Below are 26325 nucleotides of genomic sequence, written 5' to 3'. Positions count from 1 at the left end.
TCTTGGTAACATGTCTGTGATTAGGACCATTTTTTAAAATGGTATTTTATAACAAGTTTCTGTTATATTTATTAAAACCATTGGCTTTTGTATTTATACTGACCACCTTGCTGAAATAAAGGTACTGTCATCTTGTTACAATTAAACCAGTTCACGTTCTAACCAAAGCAAACTTTAAAAAGCCCTGCCTGCTGCTCTTCACTGATGACCAGGCATCATGCCCTATTTTGAACAGGGTAAGTGCATATTCATAATCAAAAAGCAGGTACAACTGCAAATACATAACAGATGTATTTCTCATCTTTATCTAGTTGCTTTTCTTGAAATATTTCAAACAAGACTCACATTCTGCCGTAACTTTACTTCCTTTCCAATATAACATGAAACTCCTCAATATTATATCTGGCACAGATGGGGCTAATATACAGTCAGTTGGTTGAAAATGTAGATTATGGAGGTGCATCAAAAATAAGTTGAACACACATCCCCTTAAAAATTCCAAGTTAAAATATGTAAATATACACTCATGTGCAATCTTTTGTGCACTTGTGGGCTTCCCTTGTGGCTCAGCTGGTAAAGAATCCGCCTGCAATGCAGGAGACCTGGGTTCGATCCCTGGGTTGGGAAGATCCCCTGGAGAAGGGAAAGGCTACCCACTGCAGTATTCTGGCCTAGAGAATTCCATGGACTCTATAGTCCATGGGGTCGCAAAGAGTCGGACATGACTGAGCGACTTTCACATCATATCACATCACATCAAAGCCTATTCTTTGAAGTATGGTTCCACTGATGGGGGATCTTCGTTTCTGAGTTCCGTTCTCTTTCAAGAAGAAAAGTGGGATCTCAATTAGCGCTGATTTGAATATGTGATACTGAACATCTCTCCATGTGTCAATTATTGGCCATCTGTACATCTCGGGAAAAGTGTCTATATTCAGATCCTCTGCCCATTTAATTGGGTTGTTTAGTGTTCTGTTGGTGAGTGGTATGAATTTTTCTTAATATATTTTGACTATTAACCCCTCATCTGATACATTATTTTAATATCTTTCCACTCAAAAGGTTGCCTTTTTTTTACTAGACAAAAACTTCCTTTTACACATACACATGATACCTTTTCAGATTCTTCTTTATAGTTTATTGCTGCTGCTGCTGCTGCTAAGTCACTTCAGTCGTGTCCGACTCTGTGTGACCCCATAGACAGCAACCCACCAGGCTCCCCCGTCCCTGGGATTCTCCAGGCAAGAACACTGGAGCGGGTTGCCATTTCCTTCAATGCGTGAAAGTGAAAAGTGAAAGTGAAGTCGCTGTCATGTCCGACCCTCAGCAACCCCACGGACTGCAGCCCACCAGGCTCCTCCATCCATGGGATTTTCCAGGCAATAGTACTGGAGTGGCTTGCCATTTCCTTCTCCGTTATAGTTTATTACAAAATATTTATTATTGTTCCCTGTGCTATTCAGAAGGTCCCTGTTGGCTGTCTTTTCATTTTGCTGGTGGGTTTCTTTTGCTGTCCAGCCTTTTACTTTTGAATGTTTCCCTTGCCTGAGAATACAACATGCAGAAAGATAATGCTAATACCTACGTCATGCCTGACTGCCTATTGGAATGTGGCTATTATCAAAAAGGCAAGAAATACCAAATGGTATAGAGAGGATGTGGAGAAAAGGGACCCCCCATACATTATTGGTGGAAATGCAAATAAGGAAAACACTACGCAAATTCCTCAAAAAATTAAGAATAGAACTACCATGACTCAGCTATTGCACTTCTGGGAATTTATCCAAAGAATACGAAAGCACAAATCTGTAAAGATATACGCACTACTATGTTCACTATCGGAGAAGGCAATGGCACCCCACTCCAGTACTCTTGCCTGGAAAATCCCATGGACGGAGAAGCCTGGTAGGCTGCAGTCCATGGGGTCGCTAAGAGTCGGATACGACTGAGCGACTTCACTTTCACGCATTGGAGAAGGCAATGGCACCCCACTCCAGTACTCTTGCCTGGAAAATCCCATGGACGGAGAAGCCTGGTAGGCTGCAGTCCATGGGGTCGCTAAGAGTCGGATACGACTGAGCGACTTCACTTTCACGCATTGGAGAAGGAAATGGCAGCCCACTCCTGTGTTCTTGCCTGGAGAATCCCAGGAACGGGGGAGCCTGGTAGGCTGCCCTCTATGGGGTCACAGAGTCGGACACAACTGAAGCAACTTAGCAGCAGCAGCATGTTCACTATAGCGCTATTTACATAGCTAAGGTATGGAAACAACTTAAATGTCCATCAACAAATGAACGGATAAAGATGTGGCTTGTGTGTGAGCATATAAAATAGAATACTACTTAATCATAAAAGAAGAAATCTTGCCATTTGTGACACCACAGATGGACCTGAGGATATGGTGCTAAGGGAATGAAGTCAGACTGAGAAAGACAAATACTAAATGATCTCATTCTTATGTGGAATTAATTGGTAAGGGGTCAACTGTGTGGTGATGGGTAGAAACTTTTGGTAGCACATGTAGTGTACATAAGTTGAATTATAATGTTATACACATAAAACCTCATAAACAATGTTACATCAATTTAAAAAAGAAGAAGAAAAAAAATAAAAGACTGGTAAATGTCCACTGGATCTCTTCCAAATCTAGTTGTCTTGCTCATACCTATTTTGACAGTTCTTTTAAATCTTTTTAAAATTTTTCAAAAGCATTAATTTTCATGGGAATCCTTTTTTTTTGTTCTCCTAGTTCATCAGTTTTCACTAATTTTAAATTAACTTACATAATTCTATAATGCTAAATAAATGCAATGGCATAAATATACTTGTGAATAAACATACACCTAACCCTTGGTGACGGAGAAGGCAATGGCAAGCCAGTCCAGTACTCTTGCCTGGAAAATCCCATGGATGGAGGAGCCTGGTAGGCTGCAGTCCGTGGGGTCGCTAAGGGTCGGGCACGACTGAGCGACTTCACTTTCACTTTTCACTTTCACACACTGGAGAAGGAAATGGCAACCCACTCCAGTGTTCTTGCCTGGAGAATCCCAGGGACGGGGGAGCCTGGTGGGCTTCCGTCTATGGGGTCACACAGAATCGGACACGACTGAAGTGACTTAGCAGCAGCAGCAGCAACCCTTGGTGAATGCAGTAGGGTGAACGCAGAAGCAAGCTGGCACTCAAGGAAGTGGCAGGCTCTAGGGTTCAGCAGCAGTGGCCATCTGTTTTAGGGAGTGCAGCAGGCTAATCCATCATATTGCATTCAGATGGGAGTAAAAAATGCTTTATTTTAGAATCATGATGCTTAATACAGTATATAAATAGAAACAAACATATGCATGTATGTGTGAAGTATTCCTATACTTGTATTTTGTTAAGGGCTTTTATTATTTTTTAAATTAGGAGTAGATTTCATGTTTTATTAAATGTCTTACTTGCATCTATTAAAATGATTCTGATTTATCTAATTTGACCTATTAATATGATAAAGTATAGTACACTGAAAAAACTGAAACACATTTCTAGAAAGATTCTCACCTGGATACACTGTTTTGCCAATATTTTATGTAAGCATCTAAATTCACAGGTGAGTTTGGTGTAAAGCTTTCTCCAATTTTCTTAGTATCAATATAACATAAATGCAGATACTTGTAAAAAAAGGCTACTTCTATTTAACATAATGATCCCACTATTAAAAAAAATTATTTACAAAATTGATTGAATCCAGTACTTTGAGATTTTTACTATAGTTTTATAAAAATCAGTATTACGTTTTCAGGGGCTTCCAACTCAGAGGAATCATATTTTAAGGACATCATGGAGGTAAGAAGCAGCAAAGGAAGAGGCCAATGTGATTTTATGTACACCTTCCCTTTCCTTCCACAAATTTTACAGCAATTTCTCTTAGAAAGGACTTGGACTTCATGAACATAATGAAAGAGAGGCTTAAAACAAAAGATCAGCGAAAAAGTCAACCCCTTAACAAAAATTTTAATAGTCCTCAAAATAATCACATTTTGAGCAGTAAAACTAAAAAATAATTAGCCATGTATACCAAGTGAAGCTGAAAAGCATGCACTTCAAAATGAACAAGAAACATTTTTAAAGAGTCTCTTGTATTAAAACATCTTACTCAAGTATGCCTGCCATTTATCGCTTAATGCCAAGGATAAACCACCTAGTCCTTGTTTTCTCCTAAAATATATCTAAATTCATTAAGGGGACAGTCTTTTTTTGTTTTAAATGCTTTACTAGGTTTTGTTATTTTAATGGCTTGAATATAGGATTTTTTAAATAGACTAGTGATATCTGGCTCCAAGTGAAAACAGTGAATCATACGGGAGTTCCGTTTCTGTTCAGAGTGGCTGATGGACTCTGAAAGGGCAGAGTGTCGACCGAGATGGAGGGTTCTTTTCAGCTCTCACACTTGGCTTTTTTGCAGGCTGGAAGAGAGTCATCATCTGCTTCTGATGTCCGAGGTTTCTTCACCGTGGAAATAATTCCAAAAGCAGTTTTTCTAGTTTCTATAAGTCAAACAGGGAAACCAAGGTGCTTAAAGTTAAGATATGATTTAAAGAGGTGGTGTAACAAGCATCCCCATGTTACTGTGACTTATAGCACGAGTAAATGATAAACCTATATGAACTGTGAGTGCTGATGCCTTACTACTATCACCTTTACCTGCCCCTAGCTTATACAAATATCAGTATATTATTAACATCTAGTTCATCCAAAGGGACTACCCTCAAGGGTAAAATTACAGGGCAAGTTATCTCTAACAGGTCTGTCTCTAATGGTATCTCATGTAGCCAGAAACCAAGTTTCAGAGGTTGGGACAGCACATGCTTAAAGTGTGGTAGAGATGGATGAGTCAGGACAGCAAGTACAACAGTCAGCCGTACTGATCCATGGTGGTGTGCATGCTCACTTCATTTTATGGCACAGACCATTCATTATCTGTGTCCCTCACTAGATCATGAGTGTCTGTCTGAAGAATCAATCATAATGTATGGCCAACATACAGCAATGCCTGGCTATTTAACAAGTGTTTAATACTTGTTGAGTGAATAAAGAATAATATACATAGTTATTGGTCTCTTTTATGTTGTTGACAATGGACAAAAAGAAGAATGGAAATTATTAGATGTTTAGGTCAGGCTGGCAGCAGAGTTCAACTTCAGTCTAGCTAACTTCTGCTAAAAATGTACTAAGGGGCCAGGCACTGTGTCATCTACAGAGGATTCTGAGATGCCTAAACAGTGCTTCTTTCTACCTATACTGACAGAACATCGGGGCAAATATAATAGTATAATAGGAGTGGAGACCCCACAAGAAGTAACCCTGCCTGGATGAATCAGGAAGGTATTATAAAAGAAGTAACACTATCATAAAAGAAGGAAAAGAAAAAGGGAAGTTTTCCTTTGCAAAGATATGGAGAGAGAGCTCAGAAGAAAATAATACTTAGGAGACAAGATGACTGGTGTAAACGAGTAGTGTGAAAACATCAGGGGAAAACAAGGCTGGAGGGGTAGTTTGTGAAAGGTCACAGTGCCATTAAAGAGATTTAAACTTAGTCCTTAAGAAATGGGGAAGGATGACGGAGGAAGCAAGACCCTTTGGTGACAAAAGAGATAACATCAAAGGGACTTGATAAATGCAAATTTAATTAAGACTTATTTCATGTAATAGAAGTAAAGTCATTTCTAAAAAGTTAAATATTACCTTCTCATTTATCAAGATTAATTTACCAAGTCTACTAAATTTCTGTCATTTAAAAGCATTTTAATTTGTAACAGGGACAAAACTTCTCTCAAGGTCATTACAATGCCAACATAATCAGAGAACCTCAAAACAAACAGAAATTGCCCCAAATTTGCATTTCACCAAGAAAAATGTTACACTTACAGATGTTTATTTTATCTCTATGATTATGAGTAAAAGTCTAAAAATCAGAACAAATAAAAAATATAAAAATTAAATTGTGAAAAGCAATTAACAAAAATGTTTGTAACAAAACAAAAAGGACTGGTTTCAAAATTATTTTAGTTCCATGTCAGAAATATTCTTTTTTTAATCACATGAACATTTACTTCTTAATTTAAGCCAACAGGATTATAAACCACTGAAAAACAAGATTTTTATATAGTTACTAAAGTAACTCTTTTAGACCCTGAACCTCTTTTCTCTGTTTCGACCTTAAAATTGCTATTCACTGGTTGCTAGAACCCCATAGGACTCATCTAACTTTGATTCCTTGGAGTAAGCCTTCCAATGTGGAAGGCCTGCTAGCACTGTGTGTCTCAACTCGTCTGTTTTCTAGGTATCTACTCTGGCACTATTTTCAACAATTGCTCCCATGAAAGGGTTTTCACACCCTCCAAGAACCATCTTCTGGCAGTGCCTCTGTGCAGTGGTGTCCTTAAATGCGGCACTCAGGATGATGCAGGTGCCAGCTGGGTCTTACCAGCACAGAGGACAACAGTGCGACTGAATCCTCTTGCCTCAGAATCGAGTAGTTCTTCTCATGGAAACTTAGGCTCTCACTGTTTCCCCTGTTTCCCCCATCTATTTGCTATGAAGTGATGGGACCAGATTCCATGATTTTAGTTTTTTGAATGTTGAGTTTAAGCCAGCTTTTTCACTCTCTTCTTTCACTTTTATCAGGAAACAATGGAAGCAGTCAGAGACTTTATTTTCTTGGGCTCCAAAATCACTGCAGATGGTGACTGCAGACATGAAATTAAAAAGATGCTTGGAAGAAAAGCTATGACAAACCTAGACAGCATGTTAAAAAGCAGAGACATTACTTTGCTGACAAAGGTCTGTCTAGTCAAAGCTATGGTTTTCCAGTAGTCATGTATGGATGTGAGAGCTGGACCATAAAGAATGATGAGTACCGGAGAATTGATGCTTTTGAACTGTGGTGTTGGAGAGCACTCTTGAGAGTCCCGTGGACAGCAAGGAGATCAAACCAGTCAATCCTAAAGGAAGTTAGTCCTCAATACTCATTGGAAGGACTGATGCTGAAGCTGAAGCTCCAATACTCTGGCCACCTGATGCAAAGAACTGACTCTTTGGAAAAGATCCTGATGCCGGGAAAGACTGAAGGCAGGAGGAGAAGGGGACGACAGAGGATGAGATGGTTGGATGGCATCACTGACTCAATGACATGAGTTTGAGTGAACTCCGGGAGTTGGTGATGGACAGGGAAGCCTGGCATGCTGCCGTCCATGGGGTCACAAAGAGTTGGACACAACTGAGCCACTGAACTGAACTGAAACTTAGGCTGAATTAATAATCTTAGTATCCCACCACACTACTGTCTCATTGATCCCAATGTCAACTAAACCATGGTAATTACAATTTATCCTATAGACGTGCTATTAATTCTACAGGGACAGCGAGCATAAACTAGGAGTGTCTGGGGCACAACCAGAATGAACGGGAATGCTATTAAAGTCCACGAGACTCCTTTTAGTTTAGCTTCCATAAAAGCCAAGCTTTAGATATAACTTAGGTTGAACAGCTGAGGTTCTTTAAGAGTAGATCTTCATATTTTTCCCTATTAAATTTTTAAAATTAGTTTCCCTTCTTTGTTGACCACTAATTGTTACCCAAAATCTTGATGATAACCTTATGTTCACTTAACACAGACAAAAATAATGGCAGAACCACCAGTTTGAACTGTTTCCTAATTTCAGAAAATCTTGATAAAAGTTCTAATTTGGTCATTCCCAGAGCTTATATGATGGGGCTAGGTTATATATGTAATAAAAGAATCTCAAACTAAAAAGGTTGAAAACAAAAGCAAAATCATCAAATTCATGGTAAGTCAATACAGCAACCAGTTCTCCCAAGCAGAAATCAGATCATTAAAATCCAGGCTTAATATACAAGTCCTCAATAACTACTCTTTTGTTAAATAACCTAGTCTTTATGTAGCAACCAATTCTGAAGCTTAACATTCATGTAGATGATATCAAGTAAACTGCTTCCTGACCATTACCACTAGTACTAAAAATTACAAAGGGAATGAAGATAAAAACAGCAGATCAAAAGTACAAAATTTTTTTCTTTTTCATTCTCCAAAGTCCTGGCATATCAAACACTTCTAGTTCAATTTTTATCATCTGTTGAATAAGAAATTCAGTGCCTTCAAGTAGTGGAATTAAGGTAAGGAGGTAGATATATGTGAATGAAATGCGAGTAAAAAACGTGGAATCTATGCATATTAACATGGAAACAAAAAATGAGGAAAGAATCACAAGATGTAATAAATGTGCAAAGTTGTGATCTGAGTTTGCTAGCTGGATCTTTAAAAATGTACTCAGTGCTTTTGTGTTCCTCATCAATGGCTTAACATGTGTTTTTCACTTTTCACTTCTCTCAATCAGTTATTTTCAGCAGGGAAAGCATGTCCCTCTGGAGGAGAAAGGGCAATTAGAGGCCTATCAAAATGTAGGCAGGGATACATATGTAGAGCTTGAAAGAAAGCATTCAACACTGAAGGCAAAGTATATTCATTCCACAAACTACAGAACATAAAGCCTGAAGGGAAGGGCAAGAAAAGCATTGATGCACATGGCCAGTGGGTTCAGAAAAGATGACTTTAAAGGAACTCTGAGGGGTAGGATAATAAAAGTTGATATGGCTCAACTGTTTGACAGAAATGACTGGCTCTTAACATGACCACTCAGTGATTCTGTTGGAAAAACGTGCTCACCTCCATGCAGAAGCACTGCTCGGCAGTTGGTGGACACTGCGGCCTTGGCATCACTTTCAGACAGCCCAAACAGCAACCCTCTGGGGGGTCGTTAAAGATTTCAGCCCAGAGTCAGCCGAGGACACCAGACTAACAGAAACATAACAATGCCAGCTGCCCTGGCACCGAGACAGACACTTTAATTCTACAGTTCTTAGCCCAAATGGAAAAAGCATTTGAGAAAAGACTCATTTAACTCTAAACTTTTACTCTTCCCCTTCTTTTCTACTTTACTCTTCATCCAGAAAACAAAAGGATAAAGCACTTTAAGCCTGATATAATTTGTTTCTGAAGCTCCTAGTTGATAAACTTATAGTTTTAAAACTCTTGTTAAAGTTTAATATACCAAATTCCAAATTTCCTAAAAGAAAATTGCAATGACTTCTTATTCAGAAAAGGATACAAGTTTGCCACATCGTATGGGCCTCTTATTTCTAAAGGCTAAAATAAAAGGAACAAAAAATAGATAGGAGAGAAGTTATTCATAACATTTCAGTGACTTCATCTGCAGTAAATAGGATGCTTAAGTATCTAAAAATAAGGAAGTCAACTGCATAAATTTAAGTCACTATAATTTTGATGGGTTTCTTACATTTTTGAAAATATAAAAGATCCTTGAAAAGCATTTTACAACAATATAAAGGAAAGACTATTTATATAAACAAAATTTGAAGCCCCAAAAGAATGGGGAGAAATAGGGATAAAATTGCTCTTCAGCAATTACAATGAGCAAATGAAGTTAAAAATGAAAACACAAACTTTTATTACATTACTATTTTAATTTCTGCCCTGGAAAACCTTTTAGTTTTAAAACTTGAAAAGTGAAAACAAAGTACTTAATACCAGACTTACCCTTTCTGCAGCACTAGATATAATTACATTCTACAAAACAGAAAGTAATCAACATTAATCTTAGATAAATGTGGGAAAATACTGAAGAGTCTTACAATACAAATAACCAGCAATCAAATTTTAACATAAACACCAACTTCTTCTTAAGATAAGGTACATAAAGTGATGGATGAAAGACCTCATGTCAAACTAAAAGCAGCCTAAAATAAGAAACAGAACAGGCCTTCCCAACAGATCTTAGGAAAGATGAATCAGTTTAAAAAACTAGTTGAAAAGGGCATGTAACCTTAATTCAACTCAATGATGACAAATAATTGCTCTCCAGACTATTCGTTCACAGTAGGTAAATGGCCAATTCTTTACTGAAAGATAAAGACTTTCAACACATCTTCCCCCATCGTGTTATTTTTCCTTAGGGTATTTTTCTTTCTCTTAAAACCTGCAGAGCCTGTCGAAATGGGAGAATTTGTTCTTGAGCCTTGAGAACTTTTTGCTCTAAGGATCAGCTGGATAACCCAGTATATTAATAATAAACAATCAGATATGAAAAACATCCTAAAATTATGGAATCATACCTTTCCTTTGCAGACCTGCGTCAAATTGAGGGCGTTGGAAATTGTGTACCTTCTCATCGTGGAGTCTTTGATAGCAGGGCTATAAAGAAGTTCAAAGCCCACTCCTCGGTCAATTGCCTTCATAGGAAACAAAGAAAATAAAGCTGTCAAGGTAACACACACTGTCTTACTGTATTTTCAATGAACTTCCCTCTCACCTCCTCCCTCACCCGTCCCACCTCACCTAGCTCCTGCATGTCCAGGTACAGCTTTGAAAAAAGGCATACTTGTGCCCGGATGGCACCATTCATGCGAAAAAAAAAAGATCTTTGGCTCTATTTGATCAACAGAATTTATCTGAGCTGTGGGGAAGCTGACTTTATATAAACAGGAGTCATCAAGAGGCCGAGGAGAGCAATGTCCCAGTGGTGTGGCAGAAAGGCTACTACTCCACGAACTAAAAAAGGAAATTGGAGACGTGTTCCCTACACGCAGGGCAGACTGTTTGCAAATGTAGTAAACCAACTAATTTGATCCAAGAATGAAGAGACAAAAAATGAAGAACTCAAAAACATCCTAAGAACAGGAGTAGAAGGCATCCAGGGTAAGTGATTTAGTATGCACATGCTGAAGGAAGAAACACAAACAGCCAAGAAGTGCTATGTGCCAGGCACTGTGCTGAGAGAGTCTTATGTATTTATTCAACACCCACAATGCCTAGAAAGCACTATGGCAGAGACAGCTAACTGTTCCGCTCTGATCTCCCCATTTTCTTTATTAATGGAGTCAGTATCTTAAGCAAGGCTCATGAATGCCCAGCAAAAACAATGAAAGCAGCCCGCATCCCTGACAATATTGCCCAGCTTGCAAGCTTGGCCTTCTACATGAGAAAAAGAAACTTTCTTGTTTAAGGTGTTCTTAAACTTGTATGCAGGTCAGGAAGCAACAGTCAGAACTGGACATGGAACAACAGACTGGTTCCAAATAGGAAAAGGAGTATGTCAAGGCTGTATATTGTCACCTTGCTTATTTAACTTATATGCAGAGTACATCATGAGGAACGCTGGGCTGGAAGAAGCACAAGCTGGAATCAAGATTGCTGGGAGAAGTATCAATAACCTCAGATATGCAAACTACCCTTATGGCAGAAAGTGAAGAGGAACTAAAAGCCTCTTGATGAAAGTGAAAGAGGAGAGTGAAAAGGTTGGCTTGAAGCTCAACATCCAGAAAACAAAGATCATGGCATCTGGTCCCATCACTTCATGGGAAATAGATGGAAAAACAGTGGAAACAGTGTCAGACTTTATTTTTTGGGGCTCCAAAATCACTGCAGATGCTGATTGCAGCCATGATATTAAAAGACGCTTACTCCTTGGAAGGAAAGTTATGACCAACCTAGATAGCATATTAAAAAGCAGAGACATTACTTTGCCAACCAAGGTCCGTCTAGTCAAGGCTATGGTTTTTCCCATGGTCATGTATGGATGTGAGAGTTGGACTGTGAAGAAAGCTGATCGCCGAAGAATTGATGCTTTTGAACAGTGGTGTTGGAGAAGACTCTTGAGAGTCCCTTGTACTGCAGGGAGATTCAACCAGTCCATTCTAAAGGAGATCAATCCTGGGTATTCATTGGAAGGAGAGATGCTAAAGCTGAAACTGCAATACTTTGGCCACCTCATGCGACGAGTTGACTCACTGGAAAAGACTCTGATGCTGGGAAAGGTTGGGGGCGGGAGGAGAAGGGGACGACAGAGAATGAGATGGCTGGATGGCATCACCGACTCTGTGGACATGAGTTTGAGTGAACTCCGGGAGTTGGTGATGGACAGGGAGGCCTGGTGTGCTGTGATTCATGGGGTCGCGGAGAGTCGGACACGACTGAGCGACTGAACTGAATTGAATAGGGTGGAATTCACAGGTATCCACAGCTAACACCTTATTTAAAAATTTTAGATAGATGAAATACAGACTCATCTACCTAAGCTCCTGCTTACAAGACGATTTTAATGTGAACTGCCTTAAGCTCATCAACTGATTGTTCAGCCTGGAAGAGGTGGCAATGGGACTAAATCCACCACTACACTATGCTGCTTCCCTGATGAGTGATTTGCATCTTCATCCATTTACAAGAGAGTGGTTTCAAGCCAGCTGTGCAAGGGAATGGTGAGCAAAAGCTTACATGGATGGTTCTTCTCTTCTAAAAACTTCCAGTTTAGTGGGGAGGACCATCAAATAATCACACAGAAATTAAAAACTTCCACTGTGCTAAGTAATGTCAGGAGAAGTCTAGGTGCAGCTGAAGAAGGACTTAATCAGTTAAACAGCAGAAGAGTGAAGCACTCGCACAGTCGGGGTTGGGGGGAGGGTGTATGAAGAAGCTCTAGGGTTGGAGGGAGTGGTGGAGCGTGTGGAGAAGGTCAAAGGCTGGGGAGGAGAGAATGCAGAGAGCCCTGTGGTGGGAGTGGAGGCTAGAAGAGGATGGGAAGAGCCAGCAATGCAGGTCTTTAGAACAGAGACAGAATTAATCTTAGCCACACAGAGCATCTAGGGATTTTCTCATGGAGGTGATGACTGGAGTCACAATGGCTGCAGTGGTCTTTTGAAGGAACAAAGTAAAGCAGGCAAAGACCAGGAGGTAGATGGGCTGGGACCTGTTCAGCTGGGACGGCTAGAGGTCTACTCCTGAGTGTAACAAGTAATGCAAAAAATCTGTCTTCTGAATACTTCTTTTCTTCCATCCCCGAATCTTCCCTTTCCTCTTCTTCCTGCCTTGAGGTGCCCAGATTTTATTTTATCTTCCCTATATATCTGATCCTAGTGTAATTAGCATTTACACACTGTTTTCCACACTGCAACCACCCCCTCTCTCTTTTTCAGACAGCTTCTTCCTGCCCCAATTCTTTGTCTTCTGTTGATTATATCTGGGAATGATATCTCTTATGATATTCTTTGTGGCACAAAGATATACCCCATTCTCCCAGTCTAGCTTGGACATTTGGAAGCTGGTATCATGATACTTCTCAGTAACACAGAGCTGTTCTTTTATATAAAAAGTATTTAATATATTAATATTCTGAGGGAATAAATAGTAGCTTATGGAAAAGAGATCATATGATAATGCTGTTCACTATGGATGATCCATCATAAAAGAAACCAGGGTTAACTTGGCAAATTGAAATTCACAGATAAACCAAATCATGTCTTTCAACCATATTCTCAACTATCCCCCTGGCTATTTCTCTAACCAAAACTACTAATTAGCCAAAGAGGTTACTTATATGTACTTCTTTTCCTCATCCCTCTGGGTGCTGAACTAAAACACAGGTCAGTAAGATGGAGAAGAGGAGAAATAAAAGATGCAGGTGACACACAGAACTAGGTGACCAGGTCCCAAAGTATTCTTGCTACTTCCCCCACCTCCTGCCTCCTTGGGGACCAGAGCAAAATAAAAACTTCTTTTTTTGGGCGTGGAGAGGGTTAAATGGACACAATTATCCACTTAATTATTTTTTAAGAAAAAAGTTCTGATTCTGATCTTAGTACATTAATCAAATTCACTTTTTAAAATGGAAAGAAAACTCAGAAACTGAACATAATGTGCTACTGAAGGCTGTGAACACTTCTTTCATAACACTTTATTTAAAATTTTTAGATAGATGAAATAGACTCATTACCTGTGCTCCTGCTTCCAAGACCATTTTAATGTAAATTGCCTTAAGCTCATCAACTGATTGTTCATAACAGCCTTTTTATAAAGAATGCCAGTGCCTGCTTGATTAGCTTTTGTTTCCATCTCTGACCAAAGGTTCTAGAATAAGCAGATATTTCTTTACTAATGAGAAATAACAGTCACAACCATGCTACAAACCAAGAGCAGGTGTGTGACATGTGAAAAGAGATAGTGGTGGTAAAATTCCAAGAGCTAAAGCAAAGCTTAAGAGAAAGAAAATAGGGGGTTGATTGCTGGGACAATAAACAGATTCCCTGTTTATTTCATGAAAATTAGTTCTTTACTGAATTGCAAAGGAGGACACTCTTGGTGTATCATTCTTTGAGATAGGTAACTTTTTCATACGGTTCACATATCAAGTAACACAAGAAAGCAACAAAAAGTCTTAATTGTATCTCTGCTCCTGTTTGCCCCACCCCCATCTCCCATATCACTTTTATTAATTTCTTATGTCTTTTCCCTGAGTTTCTTCATATAAATATAAGCAAATATGAATATCTGTTTTCCTCTTTCTTACCCCAGATAGCCCACTGCATTGTGGTTCTGACTTCAAGGGTTTTCCATCTCAGTTCCTAACTTCAGCATTGCTTTAGAGCTGTAGTAGTCCATTGCAGAGGTATGGCATGCTTAACCAAGCCTCTGATAGTTTTGAACTGTTCCAATATATCTGTAGAATAAATGCTAAGGTGGGATTGCTGGATATTACGGGTTGAATTGTGTCTCTTTATGAAGGTTATGTTGAGGTCCTAATACTCAGTATTTAGGGTGTAACCTTATTTGGAAACAGGGTCACTATAGATGTAAATTAAAATGAAGTTATACTGGAATAGGGCAGACTCCTATTCCAGTATGACTGGTGTCCTTACAAGATGATGACCACATGAAGACATAGAGACACGCTGTAAAGACAGAGGCAGAAATCAGAACTATGCAGCTGCAGGCCAACGACCACCAAAGATTGCCAGCAAATCACAAAAAGCTAGGAAGAGACAAAGCAGGATCCCTCTACTGGTCTCAGAGGGAGCATAACCCCATAATGTCTTGATTTCAGACTTCCGGACTCCAGAACTGTGAGTTGATGCATTTCTGTTAGTTTAAGCCACCCCATTTGTGGTACTTTGTTATGATAACCCCAAGCAACTAATACAATAGGTCAGAGGGTAAAGCATGTATAATTGTGATAGTTGTTGCCAAATTATCCCTTCCCTCACATGGATTGCTCCACTTACAAAGTTAAAATCAAAGTATGAGAGCCCTTGCTTTCCACAACCATGTATCATCAACTTCTGGGTTTGTGCCAGACAGGTGATTTTTGATGTGAATTTATGTTAGCATGATGAATTTAAGCATCTTTTCATATGTCAACAGCTTATTTGTATTTCCTTTCCTGTGAAATGTCCTTTTCATAGTCTTAATCCATTTTTTTGGATTGAACATCTCTCTTTTTTAAGCTTATCAACTTCTGCATGCATGCTTAGTTGCTCAGTCATGTCTGACTCTTTGCGACCCCATGGACTGTAGTCTGCCAGGCTCCTCTGTTCATGGGGATTTTCCAGGCAAGAATACTGGAGTGGGTTGCCATGCCCTTCTCCAGGGTATCTTTCCAACCTAGGGATCAAACCCAGGTCTCATGCATCGCAGGTGGATTCTTTACCGTCTGAGCCACTGGGGAAGCCCTATCAACTTCTAGGAGCTCTTTATATATTAAAGAGGCTAGCCATTTGTCTATGACATAAGTGAAACTATTTCCACCAATCTGTCATTAGCCTTTCCACTGTTTCTGATGGGTGTTTTTTTTTTTTGCCACACAGACATTTTTTGATACTGTCAAGCTTGCTGGCACTGCTCCAAGCACTAGATCCATAAAGTATTTAACACATTTAGGTTCACAGTATGTGTGATGAAAAATAAAGTTCATAGAGCAGTCACACGCAACTTAAGGATATATGGAAAGATTCCTGGAACAACCTCATTGCTTCAGATGCTATTTACTGGATTTCTCTCAGTGGGGACTAATTGGACCAAGAAGACAAATGGATTAGGGTTAGAGAAAATGCTGAAGGAAAAACGTCACAAAGACAGCATAAAACATAAAATCACTGAAAACAGCTTAAAAAACTTTTAGTTGTTGTTGAATGGTAAAAAACTGTTTAAAAAAAAAAGTGAAGGTGAAGATAGGTGTTGCTTAAAGAAAATTCTTCTCAAAACCTGAATTCATAATGATGTTTTAAAATATGAAATTACTCTGTGCTTAACAAAGAGTTCTGCAGTAATTTTAAATAGCATTTCCCAAGAGGAAAATGACAGCAGATTTAGAATCAAAGCTTGAGTACAAATCCCAAGTTAACTTTTGAGAGAGATATGTACCTGTTGTGAGATGCAAGCTACCTGAGTCTCAATTACATCACCTGCATAATGGAGAGAATTCACATCTACCCCACCTTAAAGCTATGGGCTGAGAGCAAGTATGAGAGAGCTTAAACCTTAAAATGCTATTAGAGGTCATTTGGTTATCCAAGAAAAGGAGCTGAATTCAACTTTCTTGAAACCCAACTATAACAAGATAAAATGATTCTATTACAAGTTACTTAGACTTCAGAGGAGGTTTGTAGGAGATTCTAGAGGGAATTAACATAACTGAAATTATGGTGCTCTAAGCACGTGGTGAAGATACCAAGAGGGATGAAAGCTGCTAAAAATTATATATAAGGAATGCTTTGGTATGTCTTAGCTCCTGGGCCCTGCTTCACAATTGCAGCCTTCTTTTACTTCTTTTTTTAAAGCTGTATTGAGGGATGATTGAAAAATATAATGCATATATTTAAAGTATATAATGTGATCATTTGATATACATATACTCTACATCAGGGGTCCCCAGGCCATGGACCAGTAGCAGTACATGGCCTGTTAGGAACCCGGTCACACAGCAGGAGATGAGCAGCGGGCGAAAGTGAAAACATCTATCCCCTCCCCCAAGCCCCAAGTCCATGGAAAAATTGTCTTCCAAGAAAACAGTCCTTGGTGTCAAAAAGGTTGGGGACCGTTGCTCTACAGTGTAGAATGATTACCAAGATCAAAAGAATTAACACAACCATCACCTGATGTAGTTAACTTTTTTTTTTTCCTGTGGTGAGACTGCTTAGGATCTTCTCTCAACTACTTTTAAGTTACAATACTGGACTATTAACTACCGTTGCCCATACTGTATATTAGAGCCTCTGAACTAGTTCTTTTTCTAAGTGAAAATCTGTACCCTTTGACCTAAAATCCCAACTTTCTGAGCTGATAATTCTCACATGTATTATGGCCAGGAGGTCAAGACTAATGAATTAAATATCTTACTGCTCCTTTTTTTTTTTCACCACTCCATCCAAACTAAGATCTGTACCCAATACTATGATCCTTATAAACCAAGCCAACAACTTATCATGGTCAAAGACAAATTCATTCTAAGGGCCAAAAGAGCATGCAAGGACCAAGACTTAAGACTAAACAATTCCCCACGTTCATGGGGAATATATTTCCATACTTTAAGCATACAGTTCCAAATCCATAATATCAGGTATAAATAATATACACACATCTGTACAACTACTCTTTATTTATCCTGTACAACAAGCTTGATAACTTTTATTGTATCAATATGCTTCTAGCTTTTAATTTTAGTTAATTTAACTTTTAATTCCAGTTTCTCTTAAATGAAAAAGAGGTGAATGAAATTAACAGGGACTCTTCTGCTTCCTGACCAATTCACACCGCAGCCTACTTATACACTAGACGAAGACTAAAAATAAGACTGCACAGCCTTCCCTCCACTCCATCATCTAGTTTTTATTAAACAACATATGTAAAATGTTCACACCAGATTTTAAAAAAAGCAGACACTGTGTTAAATACTGCATATTCGTCTCACTTGTCAAATTTTTACTTTTCAGAATTCTTACATTAAAAAATGTGGGAATGTGGCCAAAAATATCCATCAAAAAATAGTACCTTCCTAAACTTACAGATGGAATTGGCAGGTGGGCTGTCCTGGTGCGTCCCCTCCTCATGCTGCCCCAGTGCCCCACTCCTCTTACTGTGGAGGTTGCCTGCCGAGCCCTGACAACCAGTTAAGGGTTAATGGCTTGCAGGATTTGGTTGTGTTCCCTGAGTTGTACCTTGACAATATGAAATTAGATGTATACTCGTTCAACTGAAAATTTTAGGGAGGACTCATTAAAGAGAAGGTATTGGGGTAATTAAGAAAGTACCATGATATGGATGGTGCTTCCTAGAAGCTTACAATCTGGGTTGAACAGTAGGGCATGTTCATAAGAAACCAACAGAAAGACATCCCCAAAACTGCCCCTGGGTAGCTTAGCATTGTTGTGGGATGAGAAGAATTAAGTGCTGTGAACTGCGGTCCATTCATTCCATGGAATTGGCCTTAGCATCACATGCCACTGTCTCCTCCCAACCAAGAACACAGAATTGTACGTGGGTTTACTCAAAGTCATCTAAAAAATGGCCTTCCTTGTTCATCAGGGTGAAGAGAAAAGTAAAGAAGTTGAAAGTTTAAGAGCAACTTATGGGGGGTGCCATTTACATGTAAACTGGAATGGCAAACTGAAGCTGGTAAAAAGCCCTGGCAAACTTCTGGAGACAAAGCCTGCTTCCTCAGGGGAGGAACAACATGTGAGGCCAGTAAGACTGTTATCACCTCAGGTACTCTGTTAGTTTGAGCTTTCAACATGGTAGGTGGGGCACGTTGGAAGTCTCATCTAATGGAAATCAAATCTGATCTGTCCCAACCCTGGGTCTGAAGAGCTGTACAGCTTCTCCTTGCCTTCATTTCACCACTTTTGACAAGTGAGCTGTTAAAACAACATAGATCTCCAATTCCAAAATGTGATGCTTTAGGGCCTTTTCTTAAAAGTGTTTACTCATTTATTTATAAGTACTGGCAAGAACGTGGGGAAACAATAATTTGAGCGTGTTGTTATATATATGTTCAGTAGTATCCTCATTATTAATCAGCAAAGAGCTGTTTAATAGTTTTCCCTTTAAATATACGTAACTTTAACATTTTGAATACTTTTCAAAATATTACTCCTGAATGCTTTAGTAGCATACATTCAGGGGTAGAACATAAGCTATCTTAAACTTTTTCCACACCAGATTCAATTTTTCCATACCATACAGATCAATTTTCTCCTTTTTACAGTCTTTGCCTATTCTCAGCATCAAGCCAACTCCTTAGCAGCAGAGAGGGAAACAAAAGATTCTCCAGAGACAAATGGATAGGGGAGTTACCTATCCTGAAAAAAAAATCCATAAATTTTTAATTTTCCAGTTCTGACAGGGTTGGGTATGTAATCTAGACTGTTAAACCTTTTTTCTCCTTCAACAGCACTTTTTGAGAATGGGAAACAGCTTCAGAAGACTCTGTTCTAAAATAGCACCCAGACTCCTCCCAGGATCCGGTTGCCAATGCAAATAGTTGACAGCTGTGCCAACCTTATCCTCCCGATGTGAAGCAATCTCACTTTCATGACAGAATAAGACTTATAAAAAGGTGTGACAGATGGAAGATAACGAGTAGAAGAAAATGAGAAATTATGTAGAAAGGTAACGAGAAAGATTCTATAGCAGAGGAAGGAGTACAACGTGGGGTCACCTACTTTGGTTATTACAAAAGTAACGCTGGGTTTTTGTGTGAGCCAGCATACCTCAGAGCAGATTTTAACTGGGCACAGACTATGCCTGCTGTGCTTTCCATTCCCTGCCATCTCCTGTCCCTGCCACTCCCACTCCCCTTTCCAGTTTGCTGCTGCCATGAGAACCCTATTTTTTCCCTCCTCCTTTCTTGGCTTCTGTCTCCTTAATATGCAACATGCAAACTGTAAGTGTCCATTATTATTAGCTATCTGCTTAGGAAATTCCCTTCACACAGTTGAGTTTCTAAGACCTTTCAAACACACCTTGGTAATTTACTAGTTATTTTTTATATTAAGCTTTCTCTCAACCTTTAGTCAGCTCGCACAAAAAAATCCTTTAAGTTGTCTATTTATTACTAGCGTTTGATTTTTCCCCTCTAAAAACAGCGGTTTCCTCTGCCCCTTTCCCAGCATGTTAACGCATGAGATTCACATAGAGAACAAAGTGTGACACTTACCACATTAATAGGGGGTCTTTTGAAGTAAAACGGTAGCTTCTCCGTTACAGTTATGCAGACTAAATCCACATCCAAATGTGTACAAGCAACCTGTCAAGAAGAAAACACATGTAAAACCAAAAGCAAAACTGGCACATGTTAAGAATGGGGTAGGTTCAAACATGATATAAAGAAATGTAAACAGATACAGCTCACTCAACAGACACTGGAGGGTTCTGTGTTCAAATGCATCCGTCCTTTTGCAAAACCAATGGTTAGCCATTCACATTTGGTTTGAATGGTTTAGCTGTAATCCAGCTGAAGTAGGGTGGTATGTCTACAAAACATCTCAACAGACATGGTCCAGAGACCCTCTAATCCACGGTCAGCTACACAAGGAGAGGTTGCTAAGACAGGCTCAATTTCTGGAAGGTTACTTCAGACTGTTCCAGAAAAAGGAAACTGTTCTGATATCCAAAAAAAAAAGAAAAAAGAAAAGCTAAAAGGAATATATGCATGGTCCACTTTCTCCAGAAATTATTTATTTTTGTGCCAGCAACTGTCCCACATCTATGGGCCCAATCAGTCTACTGAGTGGTCAAAGAAACACTTACCTGTCACTACCAATAGCGTTTTGTTCAAATGCTAATAGAAACAAAGCATCTCCACAAATGGTCAAAGGAGAACTGTTGTAAATCAAATGATTCTGAATGCATTTTTTTCAACTGTTAATTGCTTTCCTTTCTTCTCATTTTTGCTATTACTTGTTGACACTCTGCATTTACTTCCAAAAGAGATCTGAAACTGCTTATAAAAAAATACATGCAAGAAAAAAATAAATGGATAAGGAAATGAGGATAAAAGGAAGAACAGGGAAGGAAAATAAAGCTGAGGAGTGGTTACTAGCTTAAAAGTGCAGGCCAGAAGCTGCACATCCGGCTCTCATTTTGTCATTATTTGATTTACAGAGATAAAAAGAATTGGCTCTTCCCTACTATGACAAAAAATAAGTCTCACTATCAATGCCAGTATAGTCAGGCTTGATGAACAAATTCAACCTGCCAGGGTGGCTGTGCTGGCAATCTAACATCAGTGGCAATGACCAAGAGAAATGAGTCGAGAGGGGGTGACAACGCCCTGTAGGGTAGGCTCAACCTTCAGCAATGACAGGACTGTCACATCTTATACTTTTGCTTCAGAATCCCTGTTCCACTCGTTGCTACCCCCACCTCAGGGTTCCAGGAAGCAGGGAGTGATCGGAGGCTGCCTGGCTTCAAGACAGTCACAGTAACTCAGTAAGCCTGGGAAGTAATGCTGCTCTGGCAGACACTCGGCTCATAAAGGACCTGTCCCATCCCAACTGCTACAGCTGTCTAACTCATAAAAATCATTGAAAATTTGCTAAGAATGGATGTGAAAAGCTCTGAATAGCAGGTAAAACTAAAACAAATTCAGCCTCTGTTTGCCATTTTTACACTATCAGATTGGCAAAGATCATAAAGTTTAGTAACATACAGGTGACACAAGAACAAACAGGGACTCACACGGTTTTTAAAATCAGTCTTGAAAAGCATTTCAGCAATAGGTATCAAGATTTTACATGCACACATCAGCAAATTTCACCTATAGGAAGGTATCCTACAGAGACCAGAAGTGTATTCTATAGCTCTATACCCTACAAATGCTTCAGCATATTAGTGAGAGAACATTTGCTGCAGTACCAATCACAAAAGGCTAGACACAAGTAAACATTCCTCAATTTTACTTAAACAAACAGGGTCGCTTTACACAATAGGATACGCTGACTCCTTATATGCAATGAGGTACCTCTCAAATGAATATTATGGAACCACTGCCAAGACAAACTGTCAGGTGAACAAAGCAAGGTGTCAGGAAGGCATGCAGGAAAGAGGGAGAGGGGAACGAAGAAGGACTGGGTAAAAACACTTCTGGAAAGAAACCCAAGAACTTCTCGCTATGGTTGCCTCTAAAGAAAAGGGACAAGGCGTTTTAAGTAGGAGGATGGTGTACTTTTCAGTGTATACCTCTTTGCACTCTTTGAATTTATTATTACAAGCACAAATTATTTTTCATTTCAAAAAGCTGATTCATTTCTTAAAAGCCTGTAAAACATTCTTCCCCAGAGTAAGGCTAAATTAGGTTCCTTGATTATGTATTGCTCTTTTTTCCCCAGGGTTAATTTTTAAAAAATCCCTTGTGTTGGTTTAAATACACACGTTATAATAAATTTTCAGTTACAAAGGACAGCTCTACGTGGCACCTTAGACTTAAAATGTCTCAAACCGAATTCTTTTGTTATTTAGCTATTAATCCAAATGTTCAACTGATACACTTAGGTAACTATAAAATAAGAGCTAATGTTCACATTATAATGAAATACTTTCTAAATCATTAAAAATGATTACATTATGTCCAAATACTTGTCATTAAGAATTTGATGATAGTAGTTTTGGCAGGTTGTATATGAATTCATATCAATTGTTCCTAATCTTCCTCTGGCCAAAGACTCCTATGAGGATATAAGGAAGGTATTCCCCAAATGGTACATACACTTATCTTCGATGTTATGGAACAAGAAGAATAAGAGGGAGAAGGTTCTGTCTCCCCCATATCCTTCATGGATGTCAGATTGGTACATCCTGGTGTTTTACTCAAGGAAGAGCCAGGCTTGTCAGTGAAAAGAGATGCCCATAAACGGATCCCAACCTAACCTGTGTTTAAAAAAAAAAAAAAAATCTTCCCCTGAAGAATTTCCTTAAAATGGAGATTACCAGGCCCTACTCCCAGCAATCAATTCAGTAAGTAGGGTCTAATCACCTGCATTTTAACAAATTTTCATGGCAAATCTGACACCAGTGCAGCCAGACCACACCTTAAAAGGAGCCTGGAAAGATCTGCCCTTTCAGTAGCCTCAGGTATTATTAGTACAATAAGGCATGGATTTTGGAAGCAGGAAGAAAAGAGAACTTCAATTTTCACTCATTTTTAATTCCTTCTCTTAAAATATTTTGTTCAGTGTGTGTATATTATTTCATAAAGCACACTGATATAATGGAACATGCAAATAATTTAAAAGAAAATAAACACACACATATTGGGGATGTAGGACCAGTATTTTTTCAAATTGATATAGTACACACTCAAAGTAGATCGGAGGCCGCTGGACTAAACAGCCTGAATTCTCCTCACCCTGTCCAGTCCAAAATGGGAATAACAACGGGAAAGAATATGAAGAAGAATATATATGTGTAATTGAATCATTATGCTTCATAGCAGAAATTAACACAACCAACTATACTTCAATAAAATTAAAAAAAAAAAAATCCTAAATGGGAATAACTTAACTCAGAAGCTTCTGAAACTTCTATGTAACTCTCTCTGCCACATTCCACAGCCACCCCCATCCCAAGAAGCCCTGGCCAGTGGACTCAGCTTACAACCTTTCATCTTTGCCTTATCCCCTGGGTAACTATGGAGGAAAAGGGTTTATCTATGAGATATCTTTCAGATACTCTGAGTGGAAACTAGTATGTTAATTCCCATGGAAACAACAGTTAAGGTGGTTAGATTTCATACTACTAATTGTTAACATGTGTTTAGGAATACTTTTATGACTCATTTTTAGAGACCTTAGTTTTAGAACATCCTATCTACAGAGACACTTGCCTACATTCTAAATAATCAACTTACCAAACAAAATCACTTAATAGAACATAACCTGTTAAGCAACAAATTGCTTGCATCTGACCCAATTTCAAGCTTTACGATTAAAAGAAAAATCTCTTTTTAAATGGATTTTCTATAGAAAACAAGGAGTGCCAACTTCAACTGAATCTTAAAGAATGGGTAAGATATGGAAAAATGTTCTGATTTTAAAAACTTTTTTCTACAGTCAATTCCAAACAAATACTCTGCCAATTATTTATAGCTTTTATCCATCTTCCAGAATATTTGATTCTTCCACCCACCATCATGAATTATGTGTTCATACTTCTGACCTAAAATTTGAGAATAATCTGAGGAAAACAGTAAGATAAATTCACTGAATCAAACTATAATGCATTCTAACACCATAGTCCTAATTCTATGACAAGCTACCTGAGGTTTAGACCAAATCATTTAGCCTGAATTTCAATTTTCTCTTCTATAAAATGGGGATAATAATAAGCATCTATCTCAATTACCCCCTGGGCTGTTGTTTTCTCTAATCACGTAAATGGCTATGGAAATGTATGATGTATGCTCTTCAAAAACAATTCAAAACAAAAGAGTACAATAAAAAATTAGGTATACTACCAACTTTTAGTCTACATTATAACCGAGTTGTTAATATTTAAGAAAAAACTAAATTGCTATTTAACAAATCTGGACATATTCATGTTTCTCTTAAGGGTTTCCACACTGAATCAAAATCCCATGTGGAACTTAAAAAAACAGATACCCAAGCTCAACCCCAAACCTACCTAATCAGAATATCCCATGGTGGAGATCTGAGCCTGCCTGATTTTAAAAGGTTCCACAGGGGTCTCTGATGTCTAAGATCTACTCGATCCTACTTCCCTTTTTTCTGAAATGAAATTCTAGAGAATTACTATAACTGAGCATTTCAGAAAAGGAGTCACCAAAAGGGGGGAATTCACTGCTAACTTGTGCTGTTTCCCTGCGTTAATATAAACAATGAAAATTGTGAGTGTACCTCAAAAATGAAATTTATCACACATGAGTCTCCTTAGTCAACAGCTCCATCTACTGGAATAAACTTAGGGAAAATTTTCTTATAATTCTAGAACAGACTACTTAAAAATCGATTATGCTGTAAAATTAAAACATCAAAGACCAGCTCCATAATATCCCTTTGGTGGATACACTTTTGGTAGATGGCTATTTTCTTGAACCGAGACAAAATCAACGTTCCAAAATTTCTAAAAGCAGCTATATCTAACTTTACACAATAAAACGTATTCCTGAAAAACTATTATTACAGTTGATTTCTTTTTTCCTGTGATCACTAACAACTCCCAGTGTGTTCTGTCTCAAGTTAATAAAATGAGCATATACATTAAACAACTTTGCCTCTTAAAAGGTCACAGAAATGGCCATTTGAAAAGGACAAAAGAAATTCATAAAGGTTCTCTTAAACAAAAAGGAACAGTACCAGCAGATGGTTGATTCTGAAGGATATCTAGAAGACCATGATCATGCTAGCATATGGACCACTCCTCAGAGGAAACAAAGGAAAAGCTAAGCAGAGAAGGATCTTTTGTGCCACAGTAGAATTTTGTGCCTTTCTTCTGTAACAGGCAGCAGCAACTAGCAAGGACAGAAACTGAAGTAAAGAATCCACTTGCTAATGCAGGAGACACACGTTTGATCTCTGACATGGGAAGATCCCACGTGCCATGGGGCAACTAAACCTGAGAGCCACAACTACTGAAGCTTACTTGCCCTAGAGCTCCACAACAAGAGAAGCCACCTAAAAGAAAAGCCCGTGCAATACAATGAAAAGCAGCCCCCCACCCCACAATTACAGAAAAGTCTGCACAGCAGAGAAGACCCAGCCCAGCTATCAGTATAAAAATAAACAAAATTATTTTTTTTAAAAAAAGAGGAAAACTTAACGGACTCTCTTAATATCAGCCCATCAAATATGTAACAGAACGAACAAAAAAAATATGCCACCCAAATACACCCTCTGGCAGTTCCAGGACTCCACGTATAAACGAAAAATCCTCAGTGTTTCCAGATGAGATGAAACAGGTCATCTACAAAGGTACAACATCAGCCTTCTTATGTAAAATAATGAGTACTATTTTCTTTTACTGTTACTTACATGAAAAAGTTTTTCTGTCTTTGGAAAAACTGCAACAATATCATACAGCCGGACTCTTGAAGAAGTTGCTCTCTAGTAAAATGAAAAGAATGTCACCGTATTGTAACAACAACAAATGCATATGGGATTCTGACTAGTGTCCTGGCTGCACTTATTCTTCAATCTTGTAATACTTATAATATGCCACTGACATTTTTGCTTTGCTTTGTATGTTGACAGAAAAGACTTTCTCAGCACGTAAGACTCTAGTTATCAATATCCATCTCACCAATCATCTCTCCTTCCTTCCCACATTGTCATGCTCTACCAGTATATCAAACATTTTGTTTGAGACACAAAAATCAAATTAGACAGCTCCTGCTCTTATAAGCTAGCGGAGGAGCTAGCCAGAAATGTACTGAGCACCTGCTATGAGTAGGGCACTAGGGATACAAAATCATT

General features: G+C 38.6%; 1 protein-coding gene across 2 annotated transcripts in view; it reads right to left on the bottom strand.

The window, feature by feature from the left end:
• Window positions 1–3974: 3974 nt before the first annotated feature.
• The window catches only part of RPP30 (ribonuclease P/MRP subunit p30), a 28510-nt gene continuing 6159 nt past the window's right edge, over window positions 3975–26325 (bottom strand). Inside the window, exons 5-11 of one of the 2 annotated variants that reach the window (XM_055425107.2) lie at window positions 25885–25956; window positions 20055–20144; window positions 10189–10305; window positions 9614–9643; window positions 9165–9202; window positions 8723–8802; window positions 3975–4523 (exon numbers count right to left, since the gene is read on the bottom strand). In XM_055425107.2, coding sequence (XP_055281082.2) covers window positions 4414–4523; window positions 8723–8802; window positions 9165–9202; window positions 9614–9643; window positions 10189–10305; window positions 20055–20144; window positions 25885–25956 — 537 coding nt within the window. In that variant the 3' untranslated portion in view covers window positions 3975–4413. Of the gene's footprint in view, window positions 4524–8722; window positions 8881–9164; window positions 9203–9613; window positions 9644–10188; window positions 10306–20054; window positions 20145–25884; window positions 25957–26325 lie in introns of both variants that reach the window. The other variant, XR_016038762.1, reaches the window with a different exon arrangement.

This window comes from Moschus berezovskii, chromosome 12, assembly GCF_049115385.1.
Source record: "Moschus berezovskii isolate FMDL1 chromosome 12, NW_MosBer_1.0, whole genome shotgun sequence".
In the NCBI taxonomy this organism is placed as follows: Eukaryota; Metazoa; Chordata; class Mammalia; order Artiodactyla; family Moschidae; genus Moschus; species Moschus berezovskii.
The sequence above is the reverse complement of the archived record's forward strand: the minus strand, read 5'-3'. Positions and strand labels throughout refer to the sequence as shown.